Source organism: Coffea eugenioides, chromosome 6 (genome assembly GCF_003713205.1).
Source record: "Coffea eugenioides isolate CCC68of chromosome 6, Ceug_1.0, whole genome shotgun sequence".
Classification (NCBI taxonomy): Eukaryota; Viridiplantae; Streptophyta; class Magnoliopsida; order Gentianales; family Rubiaceae; genus Coffea; species Coffea eugenioides.
This window is the reverse complement of record NC_040040.1, coordinates 18,308,057-18,320,225: the sequence shown is the minus strand read 5'-3', so window position 1 is coordinate 18,320,225 and position 12,169 is coordinate 18,308,057. Positions and strand designations below refer to the sequence as shown.

The 12,169-nt window shown below is 37.2% G+C and overlaps 1 protein-coding gene across 1 annotated transcript; it reads left to right on the top strand.

Moving 5' to 3' along the window:
* Positions 1-448: 448 nt before the first annotated feature.
* Positions 449-12,099, top strand: LOC113775887 (pentatricopeptide repeat-containing protein At2g41720). Its single transcript, XM_027320931.1, has 10 exons — positions 449-859; positions 1,332-1,504; positions 1,599-1,704; positions 2,207-3,316; positions 3,394-3,499; positions 3,840-4,044; positions 9,785-9,917; positions 10,064-10,168; positions 10,663-10,783; positions 11,591-12,099. Exons 1-10 carry the CDS (start codon positions 458-460, stop codon positions 11,689-11,691), a joined length of 2,562 nt encoding a protein of 853 aa, XP_027176732.1. The 5' UTR covers positions 449-457; the 3' UTR covers positions 11,692-12,099.
* The last annotated feature ends 70 nt before the right edge of the window (positions 12,100-12,169 follow it).

The window sequence follows — 12,169 nt, the reverse complement described above, 5'->3', positions numbered from 1 at the left end:
GTATATATGAGTTATAGTATAGATTAAAATCTTCTTTCCCCTTTGTTAAAATTGGGTTAATTCCACTTTGTCCCCCCAAACTTTGGACGATTACCCACTTCAGTTCTTAAATTTTAAAATGGGACACTTAAGTCCCTAAACTTATAAAATGAGACACTTAAATCCCTAAACCCTTATAAAATGGGACACTTTGACCACTAACGGCATTGAGGATTGTTAACAATTTTTCTTAAGTGGGAGGTATTTATAAGTTTAGGGACTTAAGTGTCCCATTTTGAAGTTTAGGAACTGAAGTGGGTAATCGTACAAAGTTTGGGGGGACAAAGTGGTATTAACCCGTTAAAATTCGACCATTTGAATACTTAACGTCGTCGTTTCGGAGGCGTTTCCCACCATCACAATCTGTTACAAACCTTAGAGCCCCCCGAAACAGATAAACCTTCCGTTTCTCCCTCTCATGGCAACTTTACCCCATCACTCCCCCTTCCTGAGGCTCTCCAACCCACCCGAACCAAACTCCATCTCCAAACCCGCAAATGCAACCCGTCCAAGAACAACCCGGTTAACAATTCATTGCAAAAAACCCAAGAACGAGGAAGCATTCAAGGAGAAGAAGAAAGCCCACGTGGACTACGACAATGGGACCCATCGTGTCTCTGTACAAGTCAGCGGGCTCCGGGCATCCGACTTGCCGAAGCGGCACCGTTTACGGGTCTCAACCGACCGGTTCCAGAAGGACTGGTCCATCTCAGAGGTTGTGGAGAAGATAATGGCGCTCAACCGGTTTGAGGATATTGAAGGCGTCTTGAACCGCTGGGCTGGCCGGTTTGCCCGCAAGAATTTCCCGGTTCTTATCAGGGTAAGTAAACTTTGATGTTTAGTGAATCTTTTGGGACTTAATTTGTATTTAATCATTTAGTATTCAAGCTACTCAAGCTGGATTTGCTTGTTTCAGCTTGGCTCTAAATTCTAACATTGAGCTTAATATGTTTGTGTTCGATTTGATTGGACTCGTTTACAAATTAAATTTGGTTTTTGAAATATTAACCTTTTAGTTTAACTTTTTGTGGCGCGAAAAGAAAATTTTAAACAATTAAGACTTTAATTTTGTGCTGAACTTTGAATTTGTGGTTTAAGGAGTTCTTTTTGTTACGGCGTTTCTTTTCCATCATTTGCATTTAAACGAAGAAATGCTTGCGACTCGAAATCCTGTTGATAGCGTATGACTTGTTTTGCTTATTAGCCTTTTGACTTCTTGTTTTGGTTTGTTGTTTGATCATCTGAATATTTTTTATATAGACCGTTGAGTTTCTTGTGTTTATGTGGTATAGGAAATAACTCAAACAGGTTCAATTGAACATAGCATTCAAGTGTTTTCTTGGATGAAGAATCAGAAGATATATTGTGCAAGAAATGATATCTATAATATGATGATAAGATTACATGCTAGGCATAATCAAGTGGATCAAGCACGTGGCTTGTTCTTCGAGATGCAAAAGTGGAGGTATTCTTTTTCATGAACTTTATTTTTTCTGTAAAAACATCCACCATCTAGCTTCTATTAATTCCTGCCCTTGTTGCTTATCTTTTCCTTATAGATGCAAGCCGGATGTTGAAACCTATAATGCACTCATTAATGTGCATGGTCGAATTGGTCAGTGGCGCTGGGCAATGAATATCATGGAAGACATGCTTCGTGCAGCTGTGTGTAATTGTATTTTTCTTTCCTGATCAATCTTTTTGTAGTTTAATCTGAGCTTTCTTCTTGATTTTGATTCCTTTTCTAGCTTTCAATTAGTGTATGCTAAAAGTAATCCACTTCAACATGCCTGCAAGCAAACATTGTAGTTATTTTACCACAATTGCTTTCGTTCCCTTATTCATGACTGTGTGAATGATATAGCGTGAAAGCTTTAGTGACATTAACATGTTGGAGGTGAAATATTTTAACAAACATCAAGTTTTCACTCCATCAATGGGTTGAAAAGACATGAAGATGCTGAAAACTTACTCCATCAAACTCCATTAGAATCAAACAATTGACAAAGAATAAAATTCATTAGGCTAGATGCACTTCTTCAATAGTTCTAATCATGGTCACCCATGTCAACTGTTCTTGTTACATTAAAGTTGGAAGTTTCTCTTCATCTGTTTTGAAGATTTGTCATTGTATAGACATCTTTGTGACCTTGATTGATTCATGCAGATTCCACCAAGTAGGTCAACTTACAACAACTTGATCAATGCATGTGGATCTACTGGTAATTGGAAAGAAGCTCTTAGAGTTTGCAAGCAAATGACCGAAAATGGAGTGGGGCCTGATCTGGTGACCCACAATATAATGCTATCTGCATATAAAAGTGGGGCTGAATATTCTAGAGCATTATCCTACTTTGAACTGATGAAAGGAACAAATATTCGTCCTGACACTACTACCCTTAATATTATTATACATTGCCAGATAAAGCTTGGTCAATATGAGAAAGCTGTTCAACTTTTTAATTCAATGAGAGAGAAAAGAGCAGAATGTCACCCTGATGTTGTAACATTTACTAGTATCATGCATATGTATTCGGTTTTGGGCCAGGTTGAAAACTGCAAAGCTGTTTTTAACTCACTGCTAGCAGAAGGTTTGAAGCCTAATGTTGTTTCATATAATGCATTACTTGGTGCACATGCTTCATCTGGGATGAGTACAGAGGCCTTATCAATTTTTCATGAGATGAAACAGAAGGGACTCAGGCCAGATGTTGTCTCTTTTACATCTTTGCTCAATGCTTATGGAAGGTCACAGCAACCACAGAAGGCCAGGGAAATATTTGAGATGATGAAACAGAACCATTGCAAACCAAATCTAGTGAGCTATAATGCTCTCATTGATGCCTTTGGTTATAATGGGCTTTTATCTGAAGCTGTCGAAGTGTTGCATGAAATGGAGCAGAATGGCGTCCAACCTAACGTTGTTACAATTAGTACCTTGTTGGCGGCCTGTGGCAGGTGTTGTCAAAAAGTGAAGATTGAATCCATATTGCGAGCTGCTGAGTTGCGGCACATTAAATTGAACACAGTTGCATATAATTCTGCGATTGGAAGTTACATGAATTTTGGGGACTTTGATAAAGCAATAATTTTATATGGGTCGATGAGGAAACATAATGTTAAACCCGATTCTGTCACTTACAATGTGTTGATAAGTGGTTGCTGTAAGATGTCAAAGTTCTCTAATGCACTTGAATTTCTCAATGAAATGTTGGACCTCAAAGTTCCATTATCCCAAGAGGTGTATTCATCTGCTATATGTGCCTATAGTAAACAGGCAAGGACTATCGATTTGTGACTACTGTCCCTGTAATTAGATTCTCCCATACTTATCTCTCTCTCTCTCTCTCTCAGGGTCAACTTGCTGGAGCAGAATCAATGTTTTCCATGATGAAGATGGCTGGTTTTCATCCCGATGTTGTCACATATACTGCTATGCTACATGCATATAGTGTTGGTGGTAAGATCCTATGTTGGACTATGCTCTGTTTGGATTAGTTGTTTTTGGGGATGTTTTTGAAAAACTTTACTGTAGCAGAGTTTTTAGAGTATATTTTGAAATATCTTTAAAAAATATTTTAGGATATTTAAGAGTAGAAGAGTTTTTAGAATATATTTTGAGATATTTCTTAAAATTTAAAAAAAATATAAACTAATTTTTAGATTACCTTTTAGAGTACTTTTTAAAAATTTTTATTGTATTTGAAAAACTAGTTTTTGAAAAACACCCCAAAAACAGGGGATCCTTTACTGATATTAAGAAGCTCAAACTGAATGTCTTGTGGAAATTCCGTATGCAGATGATTGGGAGAAAGCTTTTGCAATATTTCAAGAAATGGAATTGCATGGTGTCCAGCCAGATTCTATAGCTTGTTCAACTCTTATGAGAGCTTTTAATAGAGGATGCCAACCAGGAAAAGTTCTGCTTGCTGCAGATTTTATGAAAGAAAAGAAGATCCCCTTGTCAGATGCTATTTTCTCTGAAATTATCTCAGCATGTACCATGTGAGTTTTTCACTTTTTAAGCATGTTTTTCACGTTACAATGCTAATTTCTCTATTGTAGAATCCTTCTGCAGTTTTTAACGGATATGATTGGATTCTGTTATTTTGTGTGGGTATAAGTTTGATTTTTGTGGCCTGGTTATAAGCATGATTTGAAGTGTTCTTTTTTACATATTTACAATGCACTTATGGATGTGGCTAGCTGGTTGGATCAGTGGCACTTGCGAAATTTACTGCATCATGTAACAGCTTTTTGCTTTAAGTTACAGAAAAAGAAAACATGCTAAATCAGCTTAGCATAAGAAAGTGGGAACGATGTTGAGTGGTTTCTAGTGTTCCTCATGTAACTTAATAGGTTTCTGGAACATGGTGAAATACTTGGTCATCTCTGATTAACATGCTAGTGCAAATTGATTAATCATTCAAAGGCATGTCTGTTGAAAATCTAGAATATCTTTTTCTATGTATATCCCATGATTTTGCTATATCCCATGATTTCTGCTCTATTTTAGGATAGAATAATTTACTCCTAATGTATTTTAGGATAGAATAAATTAGCTCCTAATTTTTAGGAAATTACAGATTTCATGGAATTGACAAAAGTCAAATTCCATTTGTATAAATGTTGTACAGAGTCCAGAACAAAACATATGACAGAACAATTCAGTTCTTCTTTTTGTTCATGGTATCAGAGCTTTTGCTCTTGGGACCTCTTCTTGTCAGCCTTCATTGCTGAGTGCTTTCCTCTTTTCAAGTCTTTATTGCCAAGTGCAATTTCCAGCCTTCATTGCTGATTTTTTTTTCATTAGGCCTTCATTGCCAATTTTTCTTTGAAACCTCCACCATGTCTGAAACTGAAACATCAGAAATCCACTCCAATACCAAATCAGAAGAGACCTCAAATATTCCACAAACAGGGGATTTGCAGAGTATCCAGGCAGCCTACAGGCTCAACGGGAAAAACTATTTCAAGTGGTCACAATTTGTTCAAACATTTCTCAAAGGAAAGGGCAAAATCAGCCACTTGCATGGAACTGGACCGAAAAAGAGAGATCCTAAATTCGCTGCTTGGGATGAAGAGGATTCTATGGTCATGTCATGGCTGTGGAACTCCATGTTACCTGAAATAAGTGATACTTGCATGTTCCTACCAACAGCTCAAGATATATGGACTACTATTCGACAGACCTATTCAAAGGCAGGAGATGCTGCCCTAATCTATGAGATCAAAACAAAGATCTCAGCCACTAAACAGGGCAACCTTTCTGTTACTCAATATGCCAACCTTCTGCAAAATCTATGGCAGGAACTGGACCAATATCGGTGTGTTCAGATGGTGTGTAGTGAAGATGCAGCCACCTTGAAAAACTTTATCGAAAAGGATAGAGTTTATGACTTCCTTGCAGGTCTGAATGTGGAATTTGATCAGGTCAGAATCCAGATATTGGGGAAGGAAAGATTATCATCTCTGAATGAGACAATATCATTGATTCGAGCTGAAGAGAATAGGCGAGAAGTCATGTTAGAGCCTAAAACATTAGAAGGCTCAGCAATGATTTCTACAAAGTCAAATAAAGACACAATTTGGTGCACGTACTGCAAAAAATCACGCCATACGCGAGATGATTGCTTCAAACTCCATGGAAAGGAACAAGTCCTTAGTCGTAAAGGAGGATTCAAAGGGGGAAAAGTCCACTTAACTGCTGGAGAAGACCAAACACAAGAAAAATCCAACCAGGCTGGTATGGGAGAATTCAAGAAAGAAGAAACCGAAAAGCTAAGAAACCTCCTAAATTCCCTTGAAAAGTCCTCTAGTACGTGTTCATTGGCTCAATCAGGTAAGTACCTTAACTCTTATGCTTTAAGTGCCTCAAGCATGTCTTCTCTAGGCTCTTGGGTCATCGACTCAGGAGCTACTGACCATATGACTCACAGCCCAATCAGATTTAGAACATACAACCCATGTCCTGGAAATAGAAAAATTACTGTTGCGGATGGATCTCCTATAACTGTTGCAGGCCAAGGGACAGTAAATCTATCAAATTCTTTGTCCCTAAATAATGTGTTGCATGTCCCAAAATTGTCCTCCAATCTCATATCCATCCATCAAATTACCAAAGATCTGAACTGTAGAGTAATTTTCTATTCTACTCACTGTGTTTTTCAGGATTTGGTTACGGGGAGGACGATTGGACTTGCTAAGGTGAATGATGGGCTTTATTACCTTGAGGAGATGAGTGGCAACAAGGAGAACAAAAATCAGTTATCCCTCACCTGCTCCTCAAATAATAAATCTGAAATTTGGCTTCATCATTTCCGTCTTGGTCATCCATCTTTTATTCTACTTAAAAGCATGTTTCCTTCACTTTTCAAGAATGAAGATGTTAGTAGTTTTCATTGTGATACATGTGAAATTGCTAAGCATCATAGACTATCATTTCCATTGAGTAATACAAGATCTACTAGACCTTTCTCTTTGATACATACTGATATTTGGGGGCCTTGTAGAATTTCTAGTATTTCTGGAGCAAAATGGTTTGTCACATTCATTGATGATTGTACTAGAACTACTTGGTTATTTCTTATGAAAGAAAAATCAGAAGTAAGCAGTATTTTTCCAATGTTTCATAAAATGATTTGTACACAATTTGGAAGTTTGATTAAAAGAGTAAGATCTGATAATGCAAGAGACTATTTTAATCAAATTCTCTCATCTTTTTTCCAAAAAGAGGGTATAATACATGAGTCATCTTGTGTAGATACACCCCAACAAAATGGGATTGCTGAACGAAAAAATAGACATTTACTCAATGTGACTCGAGCAATTTTGTTTCAACATAAAGTTCCAAAAACTTTTTGGGGGGAGGCTGTTTTAACTGCTGCACATTTGATAAATAGAGTACCTTCAAAAGTACTAAATAATCAAAGTCCCATTGCTGCTCTTTCTGTTTTTTACCCTGATTTTAATGTCTCTTGCACATTGTCACCAAAAGTGTTTGGTTGTGTTGCTTTTGTACATGTTCATGCACACCAAAGAGGGAAACTTGATCCAAGAGCTTTAAAATGTATTTTTGTGGGATACTCAAACACAAAGAAAGGATATAAGTGTTATCATCCTCCTTCAAAAAAAATTTTTACCTCCATGGATGTCACATTTGTTGAAAATGAACCTTACTCTCAAAGTAACAATCCTCATCCCCAGGGGGAGAGTTCTTGGGAAGATAAGGAATTTCTCCTTGATCTTCAAAGTCCTACACTAAACTTAAAGTCTTTCAAGCCTGACCATACACCAAATTCTAAAGGAGAACATACTAGCAGTGAACCTGAACCTGAATTTGAAGTTGAACATGCCAGTAAAGAAATTGACCCTGATCTTGGAGCTGAGGGAAAATCTGGTTTAAATCCAACTACACCACTCAAGGTCTACTCAAGGAAGAAAGTTCATATTTCTGAACCTGTGCAAATCCAAGAATCTGAACCACAATCAGGTACTGAAAATTCTGTTCCTTTGTGTGTTCAATCTGACTCTGCTCCTTATGAATTTAATGATTTAGACCTGCCTATTGCTGTTCGAAAAGGAACACGAGAATGCACTAAGCATCCAATCTCAAATTTCGTGTCTTTCCATAGACTCTCTCCACAACATAAAACTTTCCTTACCACCATCAACTCCATTTCAATCCCACAAACACTACAAGAGGCACTTAGAAATAAGAACTGGTTACATGCTATGAAAGAGGAAATGAATGCCCTAGAGAGAAATAAGACTTGGGAAATTGTAAACCTGCCCAAAGGAAAGAAAACAGTGGGGTGTAAATGGGTGTTTACTTTGAAATATAGAGCTGATGGTTCATTAGAAAGGCATAAAGCTCGGTTGGTTGCAAAAGGATATACACAGACATATGGGATAGATTACCAAGAGACCTTTGCACCCGTTGCAAAAATGAATACTGTGCGTGTTCTTTTGTCTTTAGCCGCTAACTTTGGTTGGTGTTTACAGCAATTTGATGTTAAGAATGCATTCTTACATGGGGATTTAGAAGAAGAGGTGTACATGGAACCCCCACCGGGTTTCAATGAAATGTTTTTTAAAAAGAAAGTGTGCAGGTTAAAGAAAGCATTATATGGATTAAAACAATCGCCAAGGGCTTGGTTCGGAAGATTTACTAAAGTGATGCTAGCAATGCAATACAAACAAAGTCAAGGAGATCATACTTTGTTCATAAAATATTCAAAAGGAGGTGTTACAGCTCTACTTGTATATGTAGATGACATCATCATTACCGGGGATGATCCAATTGAAAGAGAAACACTCAAAAAGTGCTTAGCAAAGGAGTTTGAAATTAAAGAACTAGGGAGGCTGAAGTATTTTTTAGGCATTGAGGTGGCATACTCAAGTAAAGGCATCTTTGTTTCCCAACAAAAGTATGTCTTAGACTTGCTTAAAGAAACAGGCAATCTTGGATGCAAGGCAGCAAGTACACCCATTGAGCCTAACTTGAGATTGAATGAAGAGAAGGATGATAGCACAGTAGATAAGGGAAGATATCAGCGGTTGGTTGGGAAACTGATATACTTGTCCCATACAAGGCCGGACATAGCATTTGCTGTAAGTGTAGTAAGCCAATTTATGCATGATCCAAGAGAGAAACACTTGCAGGCTGTCAATAGAATTCTATCCTACCTCAAAGGGACACCAGGTAGAGGAATTTTGTTCAAGAAAAATGAAGGATTGCTCATAGAGGCATATACTGATGCTGATTATGCAGGTTCTGTTGTAGATCGTAGATCAACTTCAGGATATTGTACATTTCTTGGTGGGAACCTAGTGACATGGCGGAGTAAGAAGCAATCGGTTGTTGCAAGATCAAGTGCGGAAGCAGAGTTTAGAGCTATGGCTCATGGAGTTTGTGAATTGCTATGGCTCAAAATAATACTTGATGATCTTAAAATCAAGTGGGAAGGACCTATGAAACTCTATTGCGACAACAAGTCTGCCATCAACATTGCACACAATCCAGTGCAACATGATCGCACAAAGCACATCGAAGTTGATAGACATTTTATTAAAGAAAAGCTGGACAGTGGCATGATTTGCACTCCATATGTAGCATCAAATAATCAATTGGCAGATGTCTTAACTAAGGGAATGCCAACTTCCAACTTTGAAGACATTACATGCAAGATGGGAATGGAAAATATCTATTCACCATCTTGAGGGGGAGTGTTGAGATCTAGAATATCTTTTTCTATGTATATCCCATGATTTCTGCTATATCCCATGATTTCTGCTCTATTTTAGGATAGAATAATTTACTCCTAATGTATTTTAGGATAGAATAAATTAGCTCCTAATTTTTAGGAAATTACAGATTTCATGGAATTGACAAAAGTCAAATTCCATTTGTATAAATGTTGTACAGAGTCCAGAACAAAACATATGACAGAACAATTCAGTTCTTCTTTTTGTTCAATGTCTTATTGTTGTCAACCCAAAAATACAAGAGCTAAACTAGGAATGCAACTGATCACTGACTGGCAAAGTTTAGGGGTATCTGGAATTATCTCAAATGTGATGGTTTTCCTTTATGCTCATGTTATTGGATTAGTAGAATTATAGCGGAGTTTTCCCTATTATAAAACTTCTGTGATTGGTACTGGATAGCAACTTGTGAACTTGCTTCAGAAATTCCACTGTGTTTTCTATTCCTGGTCTTTAAATCATTTGTTTGTGAATGAAGCTTGCGAGATTGGAGAAGAACTACTGAAATTATAAAAATGATGGAGACTTCATTAGCTGTTGTCTCTGTTGGAACTCTTAATCAACTTTTGCATTCTATCGGGAAATCTGGGAAGATTGAAACCATGATGAAGGTAATTGGAAGCTTCTCATTTATTCTTCTCTTATACCTAGAATAAATGCAACAGCATTTCCTGACGCAAAGTAGGATCTATTTTCTCTTTCCTAATTTGAAGTCTGAGTCATGATGCCTTTATTATCCTTTTCGTATCAAATACAGTTATTCTACAAGATGGTGGCATTAGGTAGTGAAGTCAACTTCTCAACGTATTCAATTCTCTTAAAGAATCTTTTGGCTTCTGGAAATTGGAGGAAATATGTGGAGGTAAGCTCATAAAATGCCTCTGTTATTTTCCCTGTTTATACATTGATATAGACATGCATCAATGTGCATGTGCCTGTGTATCTGGACATATTGTCATGATCATTGGACTACTAAACTAAAATATGTGCCTTCACCAAAATGCTCATGTAAGAATTAGGTGATGACCCTTCTGGATTATGCAGGTAAACTTGTCCTTAAATATTATATAGGGGAAAAGCTATAGATGGAGAAGTTCCAGTTACAAGATTATGAATCTGGTATTATATTTACTCTGCCTGTTTGAGAAGACTGCTCAATTGGCATGAAATCTAGGAATCTTGGAGTTAAAAGTCACTACATCCTGCTTCTGGCTGGAAGCACTTGACATGTCATGTTTTTTGAGTTGGGATTATATGAGATAGCTGTTCCCATTTGTAGTTGGAAATGGAATATACTGAATCTTACTCATTCATTCAGTCTCTCCTTGAGCTATATTCAGCTAAATTCTGATGCAGGTTCTGCAATGGATGGAGGATGGAGGAATTCAGCCTTCAATGAAAATGTACCATGACATACTATCCTTTGCTCAAAAAAGCGCTGGAATTCAGTATGGAGCTACCATACAAGAGTGTGTTGGTAAGTTAGCACTCAAAGGGGCAATTAGCATCTCTGTTGCATACTATTTATGCAGAATACCACTCCCTATTCTTACTAAGAAACTGAAGAAGCCTCAAAAAACTGAAAGATTTGATTTGTTGCATGCTTTTATCTTGAGGAATCTTTCTGGAAAATTGCTTTTGACCTATTTTTATGCATGTAAATAAGATAGTAGAAGGCAATCAGAGGTTCCTGAAATTGAGTTTTTAACTTTAAAAGTGATTTTACATTAGAACCTGAATTCCATTCCATGCTTAAGCTTTCAATTTTGTCACAATGTGTGTGTAGCTCTAAGTAGTGGCATCTGAACAATCGCTTGGCTTTGATAATTCGATTTATCTTCATATAATCCTTGAGTCTGACTGCAAAAAGCTTTTGACCCAAATTGCTACTTTTTAGACTGAATTGCAGATAATATATCACTGAGTTGATTGACTTGACCAAGCCTGGAATTTGTTGACTAATCAACTTCAGTCAAGCTACAACTAGTTTGGCTTTGTATTGGTTTCCTCAGGAAACCTTCTCAAAGGCATTTAATCATGTAAATCTTTGAGTTCTATAATTACTTCTTCTTCGAATGTGAATAGCTTGGAATTGCTTATGCTTTATTTTTTGACTGAAAATGTTCCACTTAAGTCTAGGACCAGAGTTACCTTGCACATCATGCCCAAGTAACAAGGATGAAATTGAGGATCTTCTATCTTGATCCTTCCATGTCTTCCATACGCAGGAAGAAACTTTTTCTCTTGCTCATTTCATTTGATTACAATTTTGAATGCTTGACAGAATCCATGAAGAAGAGAAGTAAGGTTGAAGCATCGCTGGAAAAGCCAAGAGAATCCTCCTCGCAAGCCCAAGCATTGATAGGTGGAGTAAAAATTTTATAGGAATGATCTGGCAGTTGCAGCAGAAACAGGGAGTGCATAATCTTGATGTTCTTACATAGCTTGGATAAACTTCCATGGCTTGGTTTCAGGAATCTAGTTTCATTCGTCTGCTCAATGTGATAAATAACAGAAAGGATTATAGCAGCTTATCTCTCAAATCACCGAGTCTGCATCAGGGGTGGGGGAAAAAGCCATAACATGTAAATGTCTCGCTATAATAGATGCTCTGTTTCACGAAACAACTGTCATCAGTTAGTGATTTCTCCCATTACTTGTTAGAGATACATAACGCCTATATGCAGGATTTATAACTGTGTAGTCCAAAAGATTATGTAATTCAAAGCCAGAGAAAACGATAGCGAGTTTACTTTTGGCTTAAGTGAAGGGCCATAATAATGTCAAGTCAGTGAAAATGGAAAGTTAGCTTGATTTTTAATCGGTTTTGCGCTGTAAAGTTTCACCGGCTTCATTTTAAATT